General features: G+C 36.3%; 1 protein-coding gene across 5 annotated transcripts; it reads left to right on the forward strand.

Annotated features, from left to right (window-relative positions):
* Window positions 1-12: 12 nt before the first annotated feature.
* Window positions 13-22,104, forward strand: LOC110713911 (CCR4-NOT transcription complex subunit 1-like). 5 transcript variants are annotated; one of them, XM_021892352.1, is made up of 51 exons: window positions 13-398; window positions 1,269-1,566; window positions 1,693-1,921; window positions 2,006-2,354; window positions 4,561-4,674; window positions 4,771-4,899; window positions 4,980-5,171; window positions 5,623-5,817; window positions 6,232-6,369; window positions 6,494-6,616; window positions 6,722-6,972; window positions 7,921-8,024; window positions 8,111-8,205; window positions 8,306-8,521; window positions 9,271-9,462; window positions 9,540-9,618; window positions 9,739-9,806; window positions 10,480-10,625; window positions 10,731-10,839; window positions 10,926-11,072; window positions 11,237-11,284; window positions 11,364-11,492; window positions 11,603-11,812; window positions 11,917-12,030; window positions 12,350-12,435; window positions 12,525-12,630; window positions 12,723-12,818; window positions 12,966-13,118; window positions 13,621-13,803; window positions 13,963-14,201; window positions 15,150-15,282; window positions 15,382-15,501; window positions 15,921-15,965; window positions 16,069-16,146; window positions 16,247-16,363; window positions 16,530-16,656; window positions 16,754-16,854; window positions 16,939-17,079; window positions 17,170-17,250; window positions 18,249-18,395; window positions 18,480-18,587; window positions 18,664-18,711; window positions 18,824-18,970; window positions 19,116-19,177; window positions 19,636-19,789; window positions 19,882-20,073; window positions 20,145-20,249; window positions 20,331-20,465; window positions 21,073-21,300; window positions 21,593-21,694; window positions 21,784-22,104. In XM_021892352.1, the coding sequence occupies exons 1-51, from the start codon at window positions 300-302 to the stop codon at window positions 21,934-21,936; spliced, it is 7,161 nt and encodes a 2,386-aa protein (XP_021748044.1). In that variant the 5' UTR covers window positions 13-299; the 3' UTR covers window positions 21,937-22,104. The 5 variants fall into 5 exon arrangements, with proteins under 5 accessions (XP_021748044.1, XP_021748047.1, XP_021748046.1 ...); XM_021892355.1 differs by having other exon boundaries at window positions 9,271-9,447; XM_021892354.1 differs by having other exon boundaries at window positions 2,015-2,354.
* Window positions 22,105-22,113: the final 9 nt, after the last annotated feature.

The raw sequence follows: 22,113 nt of genomic DNA on the forward strand, positions 1-22,113 counted from the left end.
ACATGACTATCGCCAAATCGCCATCCCTAAAATACTCCATTAAACCCACACTCTCGAGCCCTCTTTAAAACCACCCCACAATCCATCTCTCAAACCTTTTACACCTTCATTCATACATTCATATTCTCTCTCTTCTTTAGCATTGTTGATCCAACAAAAACTGAAGAAAACACCCCAACACTCGAAACTCGAGACTCTCCCTCACTTCTGCTCTCTTTCTCTCTCCCGCAATTCCACCCCCAATCTCTCTCCTCCCGAAACCCTAGAACTCCGCTTGATTTCTCCTTCAATCTGCTGCGATGCAGGAATTTTCGGCCACGGTTGCCAGCCATGTCCGATTCCTTCTGCAAAGCTTGAATGGATCCAACTCTGATTCTGTGCTTCAAGAGCTTTGTCAGGTCTTTTTTCACTCTTATCTTTGTAAATTCGCTGTTTTTCAATTTTGGGATTTTTTCTTTTGTGTTGATTGATACCGAGAAAACCCTAGATGGTTTAATTTGATTGACTTTGATGCTTGTCTTTGAATTTATTAACTCTTGATGATAGGTTTGAGCTTGTTACTGTGGTTTCTGCATTTAGGGATTGTGTACATTTTTGGGTTTTAGTTTTTTGCGATTAATTTAGCTTCAGTGGGAGTTTGGGTTTATCTGAATTAGTGGAGTATATATGTATATTTATATATATTTTTCGCTTTATTTTATTTTTTTGTATATAGATTGAAAAATGTCAAGATGGTTGTTGAAATTCTGTATTTATAAAGAAAAATAAGTTGGCTTACACTTCAGCTCAACTTTTATCTATTGAGGTTAGAGCTAGACATTGTAGAGTAGTTTTTGCGGTGAATTAGTATTGACTTTTGGGCATTGGTTATTAAAGTCGATTAAAGATGATTCATGGTTTTTAGGGATATTTTTTCTCTTTGAACTTTCATACTAGAATTCTACATCGAATTTCATGTTGATAGTGTTGCCGCCCTCTGTGTGAGGGTGGAGGACTGGATGGTGATGGGGACAACATTATTCAAAGATCCAATGTTACAACTATTGTGAGATTGGTTCATTAAACTAGTGAGTGATATATTGCCCTCAAAAGTATTGGGTTGTTTCTCTATATTTTTATTATTTCCCCACACATTTACCAACTTCATGGTTCATTGTAGGTTAAAAAGCTGAAGGCAAGTTTGTGTATTTGGATGTTTTTTTGCTGATATTTGTTGCTATTGTATCTTGTACTTTTTGAACTGAAATGCATTTTTTTTTGGGGGACAGTTCACCGAACAAGGCTTAGAAGGAAGCTTATTGATTCTGCAGAGCTTGTTAGAATTTATGAATGTACATGGGACAGATGCAAAGAAAGTTCATCTGCACCCAGTTATTTCCTCAGTTTTTAGATTTATTTTGGATAAACCAAATTTCAGTACTGTTCTCTGTCAGTCTCTTCGAATGTTTACAATCAGAGATGGATTCCTCGATGATTTGTCAAATGCTTTAGGTCTCTCACTTTCTGAAAAAATCGCCATTGGTCTTGCATTCTCGGAGTCCGAAAATCCTGATGCCAGATTGATTGGTATGCTGTCATTTTCTGCTGATAAATTTAGTTGTTTCAATTTTTTTTTTTTTTTTTTTTTTTTTTTTTTTTTGTGTATTTGTTATATTATTTTCAAATGTGTAAAGCAACTATTGTTGCATGCAGGGACAAATTTCTGCATGACTCAGATTGAGGGATTGTTTGCCAATCCCAGCACCATTGAATCAACTGAAAAGATTCAGAATATTTTCATGTTCCTTCATCGATGTGAGGGCCTCTCAAAGCATGTAGATACTTTTACGCAGATGTTGAGCCTAATGCAGCTGAAAGAGGGTGTACCCTTTATTTTGGCTCCCCTGGTCCCAGATGACCTGAACGATACCAAGTTCCTCAGGTCATTATCTTAAATTATTTCTGTCTTGATTTTTTCATATGTATCTATTTGGAAGGCAATTTATGAATTTCTTTATGTTGATAGTGACTGCAGGAGCATGGATTTGTTCTATGATTCTAATGTAGATGACTTTGATACAATTGTTGCTGAAATGGAGAAGGAGATTAGTATGGCAGATGTCATGAAAGAACTAGGTTATGGATGCACGATCAGTGCCTCAAAATGCAAGGAAATATTGTCTCTTTTTATGCCCCTAACTGAAGCAAGCATCGCTAGGATACTGGGCATCGTTGTCCGTTCTTATGCTGGTCTTGAGGATAACACAACTACATTTTCATCATTCCTATCGGCAATTGGCAGTAATCCTTTGTCTGATCTCCCATATCTCAGTTCCTGGGATGTCAATATCCTTGTCGAGACAATTAAACAGCTTGTGAGTTATTCATAATGCCTTCATATCTTTTTTTGATTTGTGCATGACCTTTGATGAAATTTCATTCATATAATATTCTGTTTACTTACATTTTGTGGGTCATAGTTTATTGCTTATGTAAATTTATAGTTTGCTCAATCATAGGATCCATTTCCAGGATGCATTTTGCTTGGTTTTAAAAAGCGCGCCTCGGGCGCGCCTCACTCCCAGTCTCTGGGAAATGGGCTTTAGCTAGGTGAGGCTCAGTCACCTACGGAAGGCGCGCGCCTCGTGCGCCTCAAAGTGCCTTTGGTAAGGCGCGCCTTTGCGCCTCAAGGAAAATAACTAAGATTTAAGTTATAAATTGAAGAATAATGGACATTTTTTCAAATTCAGACTACCTTAGCTCTCAATATATCGTTACTTAATTTATTATGAATCTTTTCAATTGGTATTAAGTACTATCAAAGTGAAAAATAATTTGAAATAAATATATAAATACATGCGCCTTGCATACAAAAGGCGCATGCCTTCGCCTTGCGCCTCACGCCTAGGCTGCAAGGACTATTTGCGCCTTGGTGCGCCTTGCGCTTTTTAAAACTAAGGCATTTTGTAGTCTTTGTTTTAAGACTCCCATTATCATGAAGATTGGCGTAGGGAGAATTATTTGAAAAATTTCCATTAAGGGCTTGGTTAGAAAGATTGCTTGGAAAAATGCTTTATTATAATTATTACAAAACAGAGAGTCAGAGAGCCTGCCAACAGTCGTGTGGATGCTGTATAGAATAAATTTGAATGTCATACACTCCCTTCAGATGTGGATTGAGCATACTGAAAAAGTATTTTCACTGTCCAATTTGGAAAAAGATTCTGGTCTGCTGCTTTGGCTATTTGGCGAGTTTTTTTTTGTTCTAAGGAGTATGAGGGCACTCTAGGTCGAGTATAATGGTTCTACTGCTTATGCGGAAATTATGTACGAATTTGGTTGTGGTACTTTACTTTGGCCTTTTACTAAATACCAAAATTAGTGCACAGACTGTGCACTGAATGAGATTCAAGCCACAATCCCCTTTTCATTACTCTAATAGATATCTATTCTTTTTTATAGAAATAAAATACAACAATTTTTTTTGCAAACATAATGAACTATGACTAAATTATAAGTATCCCTCACTAATAAAAGACATATAAATTCATGTGGTGCTGTTGCTGGTGTGTTATATATATATATATATATATATATATATATATATATATATATATATATATATATATATATATATATATATATATATATATATATATATATAACCGAGTAATATGCATTATGATAACTAAATGTCTCATGCAGTAACACTAGCTTGCAAAAAAATTCTTTGTTGTTTGGGGTGGGGTTACTGGTTATCACATCGTTCCTTGGGTCTAAGGCTATTACTTACTTTACATCTGATTAGAAAAAATAAGTTCAGACTAGGTAAGCAATAATAATGTGAACTAAGTTTAACATATTGAAATTATCATTGTAATACAATCAAATTGTATCGAAAATATTATTGTATTACAATCAAATTGTCTAACATATTGAAAGTATTATTGTAATACAATCAAATTGTATATTGAACTTTTACTAGAAAGGAGGGGTGGGGATTGTAAATTTCTCAATTCTAGTGAAAAGGGTTGTGTTGTCACTCAAGTTATACTTTTGTGTAATGTTTGGAATTGTGATGTTGGGAATCAAGTTTTGACCGACTACATTTTGCATGGTCTTTGGGAAATTCATTCACGTTTTTAATTCCATTGGAAGGGGCAAATATGGGAATTATGATTCTTATGAAAGCATATTAATGAATAGCAAAGCTTCCATGTACAATGACAAATAGCCTCTTGAATTTAGCAAACCTGCAGTTCATTTTTATTCAGCTTCTCTTTCCAAACTACCAGATCATACTTCACTATATTGGGTTGAATTTAGCAAACCTGTGATTCATATATTTATGATGAGGTGCGGATAAATGGTTTGATGCTCGTATCCCAGACTCATTATGCAGGTCTGAGATCTTAACCACCTCCCCCCTACTTGAGTTCTCATCTTGTCGATTCCAACTGCATAGATCCATAAAAGGAGGGCCCGGTCTAGGAAGTCTATGTTATCATGAAATTTTTGTGGTACAAAATTGCCCATCATGTTCTAATGTGACTCTTGTATTGCATGTATGTTATTGTACAGGCACCTGAAACCAACTGGGCTGGTGTTATGGAGAATCTAGACCATGAAGGATTCTATATTCCTAATGAGAATGCCTTCACATTTTTCATGACCATTTACAAGCATGCTTGTCAGGTAAGTCATGTTATGGAGAGGAAGTTCGTGAAATTGGCTTGAGTATATAACCTTCATGGCTAGTGGTGTTATAACTCATAGATATTATTTTTTCAGGATTCTTTCCCTCTCCATGCTATTTGCGGGTCAGTTTGGAAGAATTCGGAGGGGCAACTTTCTTTTCTTAAGTATGCAGTATCTGCGCCACCTGAAGTATTTACCTTTGCACATTCTATTCGGCAACTGGTGAGATAAACTGTGCTACACTGGAAATTATTGCTTCATGCAGGTCATTCTGCAGTTTTTGACATGGTACTCTCTTGTAGGTGTATGTTGATTCAGTCCACGGTCTACAATCTCAACCTGGACAGTCCAATTATGCGTGGTTGTGTCTTGATCTTGTGGATGTATTGTGCCAATTGGCTGAGAGGGGTCATGCTGCTACAATTCAAGCAATGCTTGAATACCCTCTGAAAAACTGCCCTGAAGTACTACTTCTTGGGGTAGCACAAATCCATGTAATGCCCTCTTCTTTTCTACATGTATGCTTTAACTATTAGTGCTCATCTATTTAAAGGTTTAATGATTAACTTTGCCCTAAAAGCTATACCATCAGTCGTGAGTCATGACAAGACATCTTTTGACCAAAGATACTGCCTTTGAGTGTGATAGACATTTAGTTCTAAGTTTCAGATTTCTTTTTGATGGGATCTATTGAGTTGCTGCTAAGATTGTTTGTCTCATGTTATCAGCGTGATAATATTATTTTCTTTGTGTAATATAATCAATTCGTGCTCCTGATTTTGTGAGTCTGATAGCCTCTATGCTATTGTGATGCTGAAATTTGGCTTGTTTCCAACTATTTCCTTGTGTTATTGGCGGCAGATTTAGATGTCTGAACTCTGAAGCCTCCTACGGATACCTTTGCATGTCCTTATCTTAGTTTTTTTTTATTCTCTTATTTTGCAGACAACTTATAACCTTCTTCAGCATGAAGTTGCTTCTACTGTTTTACCGATGATAATTGCTAATGCTGGCAGAAAAGGAGTTATCCTTCACCTCTGGCACATCAACCATTATTTGGTTTTGCGTGGATTTGTTCATGTTCTAGCTAGTGAATCAGACGGCATTCACAGGATTTTAGATGTTTGCCAGGAAACCAAGGTATACTCGTGAAAAGATTTTATCTAGCATTTCATAACTTTTAAAGGTGCTTGAGAATTCTGAACATTTGATTATTGTTTTTATTTTTTTTATTATTGTTTTTCTATATCCTTGTGTTCTCTTTGTATAGTGTGTTATTCAGGATGCTGATTTTATGTTGCAGAAAGAAGTCTGCTAGTATGTTAAAATTTAATAAACTTTACTTTCTACTTCAACATGGTACTGGATAATCATGTCAGTGAATTGAGAAGGATGAAAGCTGAGCAATATTGTATTTTCTTTGGAGAAATAATATAGCAAAGTGATATTTCCACCAATTCCTTTAATGGATTTCAGTGTATGGTTGTTATCGAGAGGCCTGTACGGAAATTTTTAGGTTGTCTATTGCTCATTTATCTTTTTGTTGTTTTATAGATTCTCAGCCAAGTCTTGGAGCGGATTCCGTTTTCTTTTGCTATCAAACTTGCGGTAGTTGCTTCTCAAAAAGAGCTTTTGGATCTTGAGAAATGGTTGAATGATAACTTAATGAGAAGTAAAGACACTTTTTTTAAGGTACTTCATGCTTAATTCTTGTCATTTAATGATTCTAATGTGAGATTAGCCTTATGTTACTGTTCTCGAATTTGTTCAAGATGTTCTAATACTATTGAGTTATATTTACAATGGTGCCTTGCAGGAGTGCTTCAAGTATATTAAAGAGGTTCAGAGCCAAACAATATCTGAAGAGAATGCTGACAAGCTGCATGAAACTGTTTTGTCTGCTAACCCTGGCTCCCGTAGTGCTCTGGTTATCCTGAAGGTTATGCTTGGTTAATTTTTTTAATTAGTCTTTTGTTATATGGACTTTGCTTGTGTTTGTGTGTGTGTCATTAGTAGTGAAAGACTAAAAGCGGTGATTTTGCAGGTCCTTCAAGCCAATGCCCACATAGTGACCTCCAAAAGTCTGTGTGATGAAATTGAAAAAATGCATGCATCTCTGATGAATGGCAGTTTGGCTCCACAGAATGAAGGAGTTGCTGATTCACCCTCCTCAAATACGCCTTCTGACATTGACGCAGAGGCAAATTCCTATTTCCAGCACATGTTTTCTGAAAAGATATCTGTTGCTGATATGGTCATAATGCTTACACGTTTCAAAGAATCCTCTGACAAAAGGTACTACCTAGATGTATCTTAATATGCCTCTTTTTCTTTATTTGATTAGTGCTTTCTTTATGTGAAATTGATAAGGGATTTTATTTGCTTGTATTTCGTCATCTGTTCTTTGTTGTTGTCCTTTGTTTTTTCATGAGGGTTTGTTTTTCTTGGTGTTACCTGTGAGCATATTCCTTGTTTACAATTGCTTCCTGGTTTTCCTTGATCGTACAATGCTTGATGTCTGGAGTTACTTTTGTTTGGGTCTAGAACTCTAGATACATTTACCTTCTCTCATCGATTGGTAATTTTATGTAGTTAATGATGTGGAGAAATATTGGTTACACAATTGTGAGAGTTATCCTTCGAGGCAACTTGCTGGTTTTTAGGAATCTTTAAGAGCATTCGCAGGCTAGTTATTTTTCTGATTTTTTAACTTGCTTCTTTTGCAAATTTTGTAATTGGAAATTGGCATTTATTTATTTTTTATAGATTTTTTAGAAAAGACATGGTTTTTGTAGATTAGAATCTTTCTAATTTGTTTCCCTTTTCTACTTTGTATGTTTCTTTGTTACTCTGATAATCTCTTAATGTAAATTGGAGTATATGCTAAGAAGGAAACACTTCTATTGGGTATTTTGGAGTTTGCACTTTATTGGAGTTGAAGTCTGCTTTTGTCTTTGCAACTATTTTATCCCTTATCTGTCCAGAGGTGGTGATACTTCTGAGGATAACACTAGCATCTTGTATTCCCCCCCCCCCCCCTCCTTTCTTGCATACAGCTCGCGTGTTGGATCTAACTTTTCTTGTTTCTTTGCTTATGAAGCTATTTTTGGTTTTTGAAAGATGTTTATATACTCTAGAGTGTAAGGTTCTTATAAGTGTAATGATGATGTGGTTAGTCTTGCTACCTACCGATTATAGATGCTCGACCATAATCTTTAACAAACATCATGTATGGAGTTGCAGGGAACTGTCTATTTTCGAATGCATGATTGCCAATCTGTTTGAAGAGTATAGATTTTTCCCAAAATACCCCGAGAGACAGCTTGGAATTGCTGCTGAATTATTTGGTAAGACTTTATCCATGGTATGGGCTTCTAATTTTTAATTTTTACTCAATTGGTTTGAAGATACTGATGCAGTGGCTTTGTTGTAGGCTCTATCATCAAGCATCAGCTAGTAACACATCTGACACTTGGTATTGCACTCCGTTGTGTTTTGGATGCTTTACGAAAACCCGCAGATTCAAAGGTTTTATTTTTTTTTTAATTTTTAATTTTCTTTTAGGTCAGTCTTTCATATGCTTCCCTGTGCTGGTGTTGGAAATTTTAAGTCTGATTTTGTGCAACAGATGTTTACATTTGGTACAAAAGCATTGGATCAGTTTCTCAATCGTTTGGATGAGTGGCCCCAATATTGCAATCATATCTTGCAGATATCCCATCTTCGTGGTACTAATCAAGACCTAGTTGTATTTATTGAAGCAATTCTTTCCCGGCAATCTCATGGTGGAAATGGTCCTGTTGACCAACTTAATATTACTTCTCTGGGAACGACAGGCAACGAGGTAATAGTGAATCGAGTCATGTTGTTGCGGTTTTTGTCATCCTGTGTTGGCTTTTTCATTTTGTATGAGAATTTACTTCAAATTCAATGGTGGTAGCTGATTAGGAGTTGACTGCACTTGATTAATATGGTGGGCTATTTAAAACGTTGAATATCATAGTTAATAAGTCATTATGCATTGACACTAACCCTAACTATTTGGCTCTACAGTGAGTGCATCTAAGGTTTAGTGTTATGAAGCTGATTTAAAAAGTGCATTGTAATTTTAATGACTATATTTAGTTACCGATGTAAGTTAATATTGCCTTTTGAGTGTGTGTGCTTTATTTTTTTTCCCTCCGGCTTTCTTCCAATGAAGATATTAAAAATTTAAATGCTATTATAGTCTTCCTCGACAGAGAAGAATCTCTTAGTTCCATTTTTACACCTTCCAAGTAGTATTGCTATGGTTGATTTAGCTGGATTTGAGCATCTCAATTCTTAAATTGTTTTTGGTCAGCAACTGCACCCATTGTTATTCTTGTTGTGAGGCAGGGTCTGGGGCTGGCCCCACTGCAGCTGCTCTACCCATACCGGTCCAAAACTGTTAGATAGGATATTTTCAAAACACTTATGTGACCTTTTTTTGGGTACTAAAGAAAGTCATATTCTGTAAAATAGTCAAACTTGTGTTTCTTATTAAGGGATGAAGCTCGATTAGATATTCCTTTTTCCTTGTAAAGCACAGTAATAATCATGGTCAATTTGCAGATTACTGGATTGACTACTACACAGCTGGGGCAGCCACTTTCCTCTCCTCCACCCATCCAACCTAGGCCCCCAGTGCAGTTAGATGATGGAAATAAAGCTTCCTTAAGTATGAATAGCTTCACAAAGCCATTAGTAGCTGCTTCAGCTCAATCTACTGCAACGACTTTAGCGGATGCAGTAAGCATTCCAAAGGTACATATGTATCAGATAATAGTAGTGAATATGTTATCAAGATAAGATATAGTTTAATTTTTTTCTTACTTTTACAGATTCCGAGTCCACTGACTACACCTGGAATGCTGTCATCCTCTCAAGGCTATGCTCGTACCCGAGGAGTTACTAATGCCAGTAATGTCATTTTGTCAAATATATATTTTATAGTGATGAGTGTAGATATCTTGCATATATTGTTTTATTCGTGGAAAAAATTGCTATATCTGTTTATTTTGCTAATTTTCTTATATTCAGGGTTTGGTTCGGCATTAAATATAGAGACCCTCCTTGCTGCTTCAGAACGAAGAGAAACACCAATAGAGGTACTGAAATTATATCTATGCTCTTCAGGAGTTGTGGCTGGCCTGGTTGGTTGGTTTAGGACTTTGTATATCTGACCCTGCAGACGGTTGTTGAAAAAAAAGAATGTTTCTTAGAAAAGGGCTGCTTTCTTCGTGTCTTTGTTCTGGTCTTTATAAGTAGCTGAACAATGGGCTATTTGGCTTATGCTCTTTCCTCAAGTTTTCTTTCTAATCTAGGTTGCACCTTCATTGCTTCATAGTTTTCTCTGTTGTGCTGCATTATTGTGGGATACATTTCTCAAAAGGAAAACCTCCACCCCCCACCACCCATCTTTTGGGTGTTTGAGTTATTCACTGTATCTGCTAATCAATTAGATGTTTACTGGATTTTCTTGGTGGTGCTATTTATATGGGGAGGCTATCTCTGACCGTCCTTGGTAAAATTCCTTTAGTTGAGCTTATTTTCTTGCCTTTGTTTTCATCAGGAACACTTTGTCCAACTATCTCTGTGATTTCCAATTAATCTTAAGAATTCAGCTGGTGATGGAAAGGGAAAATGTGCTTAATTAGTTCATTTTCATGCTATTTCTTTTTGCACCACCTACACACCTCGTTACATGCTTTTTATTATTTAATTGTAATTATTATTATATTAGAAAGTATTGTTTCATCTGATTATTGTATATTCAATCAGGCTCCATCATCTGAGGCTCAGGACAAAATTTCATTCATTTTCAACAATATCTCTGCTTCTACTATGGATGCGAAGGCCAAAGAATTTTCAGAAATTCTGAAGGAGGAATGCTATCCCTGGTTTGCACAATATATGGTTATGAAAAGGTTGCAAATCTTCTTCCTTGTACGTCTGGGTGTTTATTCATTTTAAGTTTTTATAATGCAGATCCACTAGAATTATATTTTTATTTTTGTGTTATGATTTTGCAGAGCTAGCATTGAACCGAACTTTCATGAAATGTATCTGAAGTTTCTGGACAAGATTAATTCAAAAGCTCTGTATAAGGAAATTGTTCAGGAAACATATGAGAATTGCAAGGTTAACAGCTGGAGTTAATGTTTGATTGGTATTATTTGAGTGCATCTTATGAAAATAAAATTGAAGTTTCCTGTTTGTTCTTTCAGGTTCTTTTAGGCTCTGAGCTTATAAAATCAAGTTCTGAAGAGCGCTCTTTGCTAAAAAATTTGGGAAGCTGGCTTGGGAAACTTACAATTGGTCGAAATCAAGTTCTTAGGGCTCGTGATATTGATCCTAAATCTTTGATTATAGAGGTAAATTGGCTTTATAAGAATTATAATTTACATATACTGTCTTTCTTAGGATGGGTATCGGTAGATCTTGTTGGCTTTCAATCTTCCATGGTTTCTCTCTTTTTAAACTTCCGTTTTGTATTTGGCTTTTGATATTTGTTGGGATGTGATTTTTTTTATTCCAGGCGTATGAGAAAGGATTAATGATTGCTGTGATTCCTTTTACGTCTAAGGTATATTATCTCCCTAGTTCTGTTTGATTATTTTTGTCTGTAAATTTACTGAATGATTGAATCCAATCAATTGTATTAGATTTTGGAACCATGTCAAAGCAGTCTGGCTTATCAACCTCCAAATCCTTGGACAATGGGTATTCTTGCCTTGCTTGCTGAGATCTATGCGATGCCAAACCTAAAGATGAATCTTAAATTTGACATTGAGGTTCATGCCTGCTCTCTGCTCTCATTTGTTATTATAAAGCTATTGCTATTCTAATGCAATTATGCAGTTACTGATGTGTTTGTCTTGTTGGCTGCTGCTGTCATTTTTAGGTGCTGTTTAAAAATCTTGGTGTTCAGATTAAAGAAGTGACCCCTACTTCTCTTTTAAGAGATCGTGTGCGAGTAGTTGAAGGAAATCCTGATTTTTCAAACAAAGAGTTTGTAGCACCACAACAACCAATATCTTCTGAAGATCAAGTGGCAATACCAGAGCCCATGGAACCGCCTCCTAAACCTCAGCTTCCAGTTCCAATTTCTCCGGTCTGTGCATGAATACTTTTAACTTCTTTTTTTCCCTCTGTCTCACAATTTGTTCATGCTGATAGTGTGTTTGTCAGTCTAATATATTGTGTACCACGACTCAGTATGTTCCTGCTGAGGATGATAAGGGTGGTAGTATGGGATTTTCTGACCAGCTTCCTTCAGCTCAAGGATTGCTCCAATCTACTGGCTCTCAATCTCAATATAGCATGACTCAGGTTTGGAGACACTTTATTGCTTTCAACATTACTAATGATATTTGGACTCACTGATGTCATGGCTTATGCAATCTATGTAATTCAATAAGAATTGCGTCTAACAGAAATGAACCTCAAAGTCGGTCTGGCTGTCTGGCTTGAGTTCCAATCTCTTTAAATGATAAATAGGTTATTCAGGCTGGGATGGGCGGGAAATATCTAAATTTTTGGAGAAAAATTTACAACCTAACTACAATTTGTTAGCAACTGAAATGTGCAACATCTTACCCTTTTTTCACATAGCTGCTAGCTATTAACCGTGTCTTGTTTGATGTTACAGTTACCCCCTTCAATTCCTAGCCTTGGAGCACATGTCGTCGTGAATTCAAAGCTGAATAATATGGGCTTACATGTGCACTTTCAGAGGTCTGGTTTCCCTTCTCTCAGGCTTTTGTCATTTCTGGAACTACCTTGTTTTGTTTGATACTTACTGAGGTGATTTGACTTCACTGCAGAGTTCTTCCACTTGCTATGGATAGAGCTATCAAAGAAATTGTGCCTGGTATAGTGCAGCGTAGTGTTTCCATTGCTACTCAAACTACTAAGGAGCTTGTTATTAAGGTTCTGTATAGTACCTAGTTGATATTTGTCACTAAGGTCTATTTGGTAAACTGTTCTTTACTAATTAGATTAGACAAATGTTATTTTTTCAGGATTATGCTTTGGAGTCAGATGAGAGTCGCATATATAATGCTGCGCATCTGATGGTTGCTAGTCTTTCTGGAAGTCTAGCTCATGTGACTTGCAAGGTGAGATGTCCTGTTATGCTCTTTGTAATATGTGTGAATATGGTGTCAACAAGCATATTAATGTAGCTTGTTTGAGAGATCTTCATCAGTAGCTATATATATATGCTGTGAAGAACCTGATGTCCAAGAGTTTGGTCACTGCTGCAGGAACCTCTGCGTGGCTCAATAACTAGTCAGCTGCGTAATATGCTTCAAGGAGTAAATGTTGGAAGTGAAGTTTTAGAACAGTATGTGCAGCTCGTGACCAATGACAACCTCGATTTGGGTTGTGCAATGATTGAACAAGCAGCACAAGAGAAGGTTAAGATTTTAGCTTCTTGAATGTGATTTCTCTCCTTCATTGGATTAACATTAACCTATTTGTTTTAGTGTTTCCTGTAATATTTTCTTTGATTACTTTGTTCGTTGCTATCTAGTGTGACAACTTGTTGTGAGATGGAGTATCCAGCAGTAGTGAAGTTCAGGATTTTTTTTTATTAATTCTGCTGAAAAGAGCCCCCCAATAGTCTTTTGTTATCAGTGATGCTTTAATTTATATCCTGCCACATATTTTTTTTATTCCCCTTGACTGGGGATGATTACATCTGACAAAGGCAAGTTTGGATTTTTTTGTTTTTGTTTATGTTTTTTTTTTTTGGGGGGGAGGGGGGGGGGGTGGGGGGCTGTCTTGGGGGATGATTTGGTGATCGGATCTGGACTTTGAGCTTTCCTTATATTCATGGGAATTTTATTTGCTTTATATGGATTTGGTCATTAGAACATTGTGCTCATCTTACCGAGGTGTCTGCATTTGTTGCTATAGGCTGTACAAACAATTGATGCAGAAATCTCACAACAACTTTCCTTGAGAAGGAAGCACAGAGAAAGTCTTGGCTCCTCAATATATGATGCTAATATATACGCACAAGGTGCAATGGGTATCTTGCCAGAAACTCTTCGTCCTACCCCTGGGCGCTTGTCTGTTTCCCAGCAACGTGTTTATGAGGTAAGGCACTGAGTTTGATCACCCTTCACATTCTACTGTGATAGGTTTGTATCAGCTGCTGCTTGTATTTGCATATTTATGTACTTTATGTTTATAAACTTTATATGACATTTAAGTGTATTGTGGATTGGTTTTTAATTGGCTCTCTATTTTTGGCAGGATTTTGTGCGGCTTCCCTGGCAGAACCAACAGTCGAGTCAAAGCGCTAATGCTACGCTTGCTGCTCATCCCCCTTCTCCTTCCCCTGCTGGCGGAAGCTTCCCGCGCACATTCAGTGCATCTTCAGGACAGCTTAGTTCAAATATCTATTCTGGACTCGGGAATACTAGTTTTGGTGTGGGTGCTCAGCCTATTGATCTTGTTTCTGATGAGATGGAACCATCTTCGCAGATACTTAGGTATTTATCTATATTCTTGTTGAAATGCAAGACATGAGCATGCTTAAGATCATTGCAAGTTATACTGCTTGTATCGGTACTTGTTTAAAGCTTTTCAAAATGTGAAAATGTATATGTGCATTGCAATTTAGAGTCCAGGAGGTAGTGGGATGTTTAAATTGTGTGTGTGTGTGTGTTTTTGGGTTATGCTTCATATTGTGATGAATCTCTGTTTGGATATTAGTTTTTCAAAATGCAAACATATCTTGATCTCTGTTAAAATGAAGGGAATTGTTGTGGACAATAATATGAAGCTACCTTTGCTTCCTTTAATGAGAAAGTATGCATGGGTTGGGAAAGATGGGAAGTCGGGAGCCATATGAGCTAGAAATGGATTTCTGAATCATACGTTAGGCTGTTGAGCATGGTGGAACTTTAGGAAATTAATTTAAATAGGTATGTACTATGTAGCAGTTGTGATGGTGGTGCTGGAATTAAGGAGTAGGCAGTTGGTGGTTACAATAATTAGTCTGTCAGGAAGAGTTTGTGAGCTGGGTAGTGGGTGTGCTAATTCCGTCATTGCCTTTCCTAGTCATTCCTCCTTAATTTGCGTGCAGAATTCAAGTGTCATCTAATTTGGAACGGAGGAAGTACATACTATTGCTTGCTAGGGGAATATTTGTTTAATTTCTTTGGGTTCTAATTTCTGAAGGTGCTGATTAGTACTTCTATTTCATCTATGATTGTGTATAAAATAACATTTTGAGCCCTAAGTTGTAGTCCATGATTTTATTTACTAAATATATAAGATAAGCTCTTGACAAGGCCAAATTGATGATGGCTAATAGACCAGCTGTTAATTTCGTAGCATCTTCTATCGTTGACCTGCAATTTTTTACATTGTTTCTGCCTCTAGTAGCTATGCTTGATAAGTTGATATTCATTTATGCTTCTTTCCTTGTATGGCAGTACTGCTGCTCCTAGCCAGATAAGAACTGAAAGTGTTGGCTCTCAGCGCCCTGAGAATGATTCAACCCCAGTGTCTTCTTCTGGTGTGTCAGCCGTTGAACCACTACCAATTGAATCAGCTGCAAGTATGAAGGTTGGTGATGCTAATTTTTTTTAATTTTTTGTAAAATTTTCTTGGTTTCTGTGTTGTTGTGAGAACAATATTCTTGACTGACCATTTCTATGCTATCAGGAGCCTGGAGTATCCTCTCAATCACAACCACAAGGATCTGTGCCTATAGGAACTGGTCTCTTAGAACCTTCATTGACTATTGGAGATGTGCTGGACAAATACCAGTTAGTTGCATTGAAGGTCATATTTATTACCCATGCAGTAGTCAATCTTATCTAATTCCTGTTATGTCTATTTTTATGTAGCTCATGAAAGGATGATGTTGGTGTGATCTTTATGTGCGTATGTGCATTCATTACTTAAGGCATAGCTTACATGGCTCTAGTTTGTAAAGTCTAAAGACCGAGTGTTACATACATCTGATTATAAATCGTGTTTACTGTTTTTTTGTTGGTCTTGATGTGCAATTGGGCAGAAGTAAAGGCATGGTATGTCGGACTTTGCTTTCCATGCTTATCTATTGGTCTTGGTCTTTGTCTTGTTTTTATTACTGTGCCTTCACTAGTATTCTGTTTGATGCTTTTTAATTTTTATAATAACTTTGCCGCATTGAACTTGCATCTGAGGCACTCTTTTCAATTTCTCATTTTTGAATACAGTTGGAAACTGCCCTTGCTAGTGATGGTAGAGAAGCAGAAATTCAGGTATTTATGCCATGTGTACATTTCTGTATCGAACTTTAAGTCATGCTTTTTTACTTGCATGACACTCATCTTTGATTTTCTTTTTCCCATCAATTTCTTCCAGCCTATTGTTTCAGAGATTCCACAGATCATACTAAGATGTGGCAACCGAGATGAAGCTGCTTTAGCTGTTGCACAAAAGGTGGTCTATGATGGCATATCTATCTTCCTTCCTTTGTTGTTAATGGTTGTATTGCACATTGATTTTTTTTTTTTTATTATATATATATGTTCTGGTGCAGGTTTTCAAATCTTTGTATGAGAATTCAGGCAATGGTTTGCACATTGCTGCTCATCTTGCAATTTTAGCTGCAATTCGTGATGTGTGCAAACTTGTGGTGAAGGAGCTTAGTAGCTGGGTATGTTTATATAATATGATTATGATTTTTTATGCAAATTATCAAAAACTCTTATTGTGATTCTTTTTCATAGGTCCAGCAGTTTAATTGCTCTCTAAATAGTTTTCTTTGAATTGGAGGGTGCTTTTAATTTAATTTGATTTTGGATTTGCTATCTTCTTTGCAGTTGATTTATTCAGACGAGGAAAGGAAGTTCAATAAGGATATTACCGTTGGCCTGATAAGAAGGGAGTTGTTGAACTTGGCCGAATATAATATTCATATGGCAAAGCTTCTTGATGCAGGAAGAAACAGTAATTATTTGATATACTCCTATTTTTCGTGGATGAAGATCTATATCTCATAATGTTTTTATTTATTTATTTATTTATTTTATTTTTTATTATACAGAAATTGCAACTGAGTTTGCTGTTTCTCTTCTCCAAACATTGGTGAAAGAAGAACCTAAGGTCATTTCAGAGCTTCAGAATTTAGTTGAAAACCTGGCAAAGGTTAGTTTGTAGTCCTTTATCATAAGTAAGGTTACTTGACTTAGATGGTCAGATGTGCATTTAATTATGTTTTCATTGTAATAGCAGCTTGCTGCGAGGCCGGGGTCGCCTGAGTTGTTGCAGCAGTTAGTTGAAACGGTGAAAAATCCAGCAGCTAATGTTGGTGGCCTGACCAGTCCTAGTACAGGGAAGGATGATAAGAACAGACAAACTAGAGACCAAAAGGTTTGGGTGAACCTATGACCCTCATTTTATGTGGCTTGTGATTTTTTCCCCCTTTTTATGTCGGATAAAGCTAACTTATATTTTGCACAGGTTTCTCAATCTGTGGCAAGTAAGGGTGAGTACAACAGTGTAGAAGTAATGGAGCCAGATGCCTCTAGTTTCCAGAAGCAGGTGCTTGAATTTCCGTATTCTCGGCTAATGAGTGTTACAATAATTAATTTAATTTTAGTCACTGTCCTAGCTTGTTGTAGATTTCTTGTTGCTATCGGCCACGGTACAATGGTCACCAGCTTGTGCAAAAAAAGTGGTTACTGATAGCAGAGAGTTAGTTTAAAACCACTCATAATAAGGTTTTTTTTTTTTTTTGAGAAAGAGGGGGGGGGGGGGTTTACTGGAAGAAGTGGGTGAGTGGGTAACACTAATGAAAGAGATAATTTATTGGCTGGCCAATAGCCAAGTCAAATGATTGAATTTATCCTGAGTGGCACTTGTGTACGAGGCTAAGCATCATATACTTTTGCTTCAAAGCAGGTTGTTTTTTAGCTGACCATTAATCGTCATTAAAAACACTTTAGGAGGAAGATATGTTATGTGGATAGCTGAGGAAGCTTGCGTAAATGATTGCTGAGTCTAAGTGCATTTTTATCAATAGTTTACTGTATTTATTCATTCTGAGCCAGATGAATGGAGATGCTTGTTTAGTTGTTCAGTGCCACTGAGTCTTTAGTTTTCTTTGTTATTTGTGTGTACTGTATGGTATTCTGTGAGGTTGTGCTGAGTAGACCAGGTTATTGGGCGGGTTGGGTCTGATCCATGCGGGTCTGTAGCAGGTTAGGTCATATGTGTTAGGCTGAAGCGGGTCACAATCAGTTGTGGGTTGATGTTGGGCAAGCCAATAAGCAAGCAAAGAAAAAGGCAAAAGAAGTCTAGAAGAGAGAAAAATAAGCACATGTGAATATTAAAATATACGTATAATCTTTTTTATTGCAATTGTTTTCTTTTACAAAATTGTGGGGCAATAAAGAAGCCACAGTTGACCCTGACCACGAGGCCCAATCCAATAAAAGCCCTATTAACTTGAACCTAAACATATACCCATTTGTTTACCCTGTCGAATGACCTGGTCTAGTGCTGAGATGTTTCATAATCAGTAATTTTCTGTTGTGCAGGTTTCTCTATTATTTGCAGAATGGTACCGGTTATCTGAACTTCCTTCTGGAACTGATACTCCATGCATAAGATTTGTTATACAGCTACATCAAAATGGTTTACTTAGAGGAGATGACATAACAGAGCGCTTCTTCCGGGTTCTTTTGGTGATTGTTTTCCCAATCTTGATTGTATTTTTTTATATTTTAGTGAGATTCAATCCCATATCTATAATTGATCTTTTGTTCCAGGAAATATCTGTGTCACATTTTGGTGAGGTGATGCAGTCATCTCAACAAGTGCAGTCTTCTTTTCTGGCAATTGATATATATGCTAAATTAGTATATTCAATCTTAAAGGTAATTTGATTTTAATCTCCATTCTTTTCTTATTGTATAGCATTGATTCTAACTTAAGATTTTTCTATATTTGTAGCATTGCCCGGTGGATCAGGGATCAAGCAAACTCTTTCTCTTACCAAAGGTTGGATTCTAACTTTTAAGTTTTAGGTTTGCTGTTATCTTGTATTTCTTCACCCTAATTTTTGATTGTTATCTAGTTATGAATTGTTATATTGCATCATTTTTCTCTGTAGATTTTAGCTGTAACTGTAAGATCAATTCAAAAAGATGCTGATGAAAAGAAAGAAGACTTTAATCCAAGGCCATATTATAGGCTCTTTATTAATTGGCTGTTAGACTTTGGCTCGTTAGACCCTGTGCACGATGGTATTAATTTCCAGGTATAACGTGGTTACCATTGCATTCTTCCCCCCCCCCCCCTCCCCCCTCCTCCTAAACTAGATGTAATTGGATGGATTTTGTAATAATAATATTATTATTATTTATTTATCTTTTGTAGTTACTAATAGTGGTTACTTTACCCAGGTTTTGTCAGCTTTTGCGAATGCATTCCATGCTTTGCAGCCCCTTAAAGTACCTGCTTTCAGGTTAGAAAAAGCTTAACTTTTGGTTATTAGGAAACCTTGTTTGTCTTTTTTCCCTTTTTTTTATTACTATAGTATTTGATCGTTTGAGAATTAGATATATAAGATTACTTAAATGCGAAATCTTTTCATTCTTGCTGCCTTTATGGTAATCTATGACATCATTGTGTTCATTTTATTTCAATTTATTTCAGTACTAAGCTATGCTAAGTCTTTCCTTGCACATGATGATTGGATAATGATTGTGATGAAGATTTAGCATAGCTTAGTACTGAATGTGGTTGGGTGTTGACTCCCATGAAAATTTGGACCTTTTTTTTTGTAATATTTTCTTTACCCTTTGGACCAATACATATTTCTATATGCAAGTCATCTAGGATTTTTTTTTGTGGTTGACTATTGTAGTTCTGACTACTTATACATCATATTTTGCTGTCTCACACTTTCATAAATTTCTTCAGCTTTGCTTGGCTAGAACTAGTTAGTCACAGAACTTTCATGCCTAAGTTGCTTGCCGGCAACTCTCAGAAGGGGTGGCCCTTTCTTCATCGCTTGTTGGTTGACTTATTTCAGTTCATGGAGCCTTTCTTGAGGAATGCAGAAATGGGAGAATTGGTTTGCTTCTTTTAGATCCCTTAATAGTTCTTTTTTATTTTTTCTTATCAGCATCAATTAAATTAAATTAAAATTCTGTGTTTTGTTTGAAGATACGCTTTCTGTACCAAGGAACTCTGAGAGTGCTGTTGGTGCTGCTGCATGATTTTCCAGAATTCTTGTGCGACTTTCATTTTAGTTTTTGTGATGTCATACCTCCCAGCTGCATACAGATGCGAAATATAATCCTCAGTGCTTTTCCTCGCAACATGAGACTTCCGGATCCTTCAACTCCAAATTTGAAGGTTTGTCTTCCACCACTTCTATTTTTTCTTGAACAATAATGTGTTACAACTTCTAAAAATCTTTTTTTTAGATTGATTTGCTAGATGAGATGAGCCTAGCACCTCGTATATTGTCCGAAGTTGATGCAGCTTTGAAGGCAAAGCAGATGAAAGCTGACGTTGATGAGTTTCTCAGGGTAATTTTTTTTTTCTTTCATTAAATTTTTTTTCTGATGTGTAGTAGTCTAATTTTTGTTCTATTTCTTTTTTCATTGCAGACAAGGCAACAATCATCCCCATTTCTGAGTGATCTGAAGCAGAGATTACTACTTCCACCTAGTGAGGCTTCCCATGCTGGGACCTGTTACAATGTACCTCTGATCAATTCACTTGTGTTGTATGTTGGAATGCAGGTAAATATTGTATGCTATATTTATATTATAGTTATGGTATAAATGATAGGTAATGCCGGGATCTGTTGCAACTTACCTTTAAAATTTTGCGATATTTTTGTAGTTAATCTCACATTCTGGCAAGTATGCAAATTCTTTTTTGTTCCTAGTTCTGTGTGCTTTTCATTTGATAAATTAGGAGTTTTTTTGACACATTATTAAATGTTAAAGAGATGCTATTACTTTGGATATAGAGGGGCCTGTTTGATCCAGCTAAGTTGTTTTTAAAAAATCTTCAATGTTACAAGTCGCAAGTTTCTAATTTTATGACTGAAAGACTCCAGAGTCTATTTAACTGAAACCAACAAATTGGTAGTTTTCTTTTGGTGTGAGACCTCAACAATTTGGAAGTTGATGTCCTGGGAATTATTCTAGATATGCATCATTAGAAGACTATTTTAAAACAGTGTAATGTGTACTGTCAAGAATCTCTTTCAAGTCTTTGAATGTAGTTTGCATGCTACTTGTCATTGTAGAATTCTGTTTATGGTAGGATCAATGCCCTCTGTGACGTAATTATTGTTATATGTAGTGGTGTTACTTAAGGTTACCTCTGATTTTGCTACAGGCAATTCAGCTGCTTCAGGCTCGGAACCGGTCACAACCTCAGTCAGTCAGCAGTGATCCATTGGCAGCTAAAGCAGCATTGGATATATTCCAAACTTTAATAAGGGATTTGGATACTGAAGGCCGCTATCTATTTCTAAATGCAATTGCTAATCAGTTGCGTTATCCAAATACTCACACACATTATTTCTCCGTCATCCTTCTCTACTTATTTTCTGATGCGCACCAGGTATTATTTTAACCCACCTTTAAAATGCTGCTCTGTAATTGATCTATTTTGTATTTGTTTGGTACCCCATATTATTTATTAAGAGAACCGAGAAGAATTGAGTTGTTTTTTGCCAGTAAATTTGAAAAGTCCTAAGCCTAAGTTGGACCCATATCCAATGTACTTTTGGATGTCAAAACAATATGTTCTAATGTTATGCTATTTGAATTGTCCTACACTTATTTGCAAAATAACTGATAAAATTAGCTCCCTGTTTGTTTCCTGATGATGGCACATGTACCACTTTCTGCAGGAGATCATTCAGGAACAAATTACCAGAGTACTATTAGAAAGGCTAATTGTTAACAGGCCACATCCGTGGGGACTATTGATTACATTTATTGAACTAATCAAGGTGAATACAGAGTTTTACTTTTTAGTATGAATATGCCATGAATGTGATATTTACTTGGCTAATTAATATGTGTTTTGCTTCGTATACAGAATCCTGATTACAATTTCTGGAACCGTACCTTCACTCGGTGTGCACCTGAAATTGAAAATTTGTTCGAGACTGTTTCGACCTCATGTGGGGGGCCAAAGCCTGGTAGTGAAAGCATGGTTGGCTCAGGAGGATTATCAGATAGCGCTCATTGAAGTAATCTTTCTTTGTAAATGTGTAGAAGTAGATTAGTCTTCTAACATTGCTAGAAGACTGTAAATGTACCAATACTGTGAATATGCATATTCTAAATACATTCAAATACCAATGTTATTAATAACATTTTTCTTATGCTAGTTTAGGCAGGCTTAATCCTTTCTGTACACAAGTCT

This window comes from Chenopodium quinoa, unplaced genomic scaffold (genome assembly GCF_001683475.1).
Source record: "Chenopodium quinoa cultivar QQ74 unplaced genomic scaffold, ASM168347v1, whole genome shotgun sequence".
NCBI classification, from domain to species: domain Eukaryota; kingdom Viridiplantae; phylum Streptophyta; class Magnoliopsida; order Caryophyllales; family Amaranthaceae; genus Chenopodium; species Chenopodium quinoa.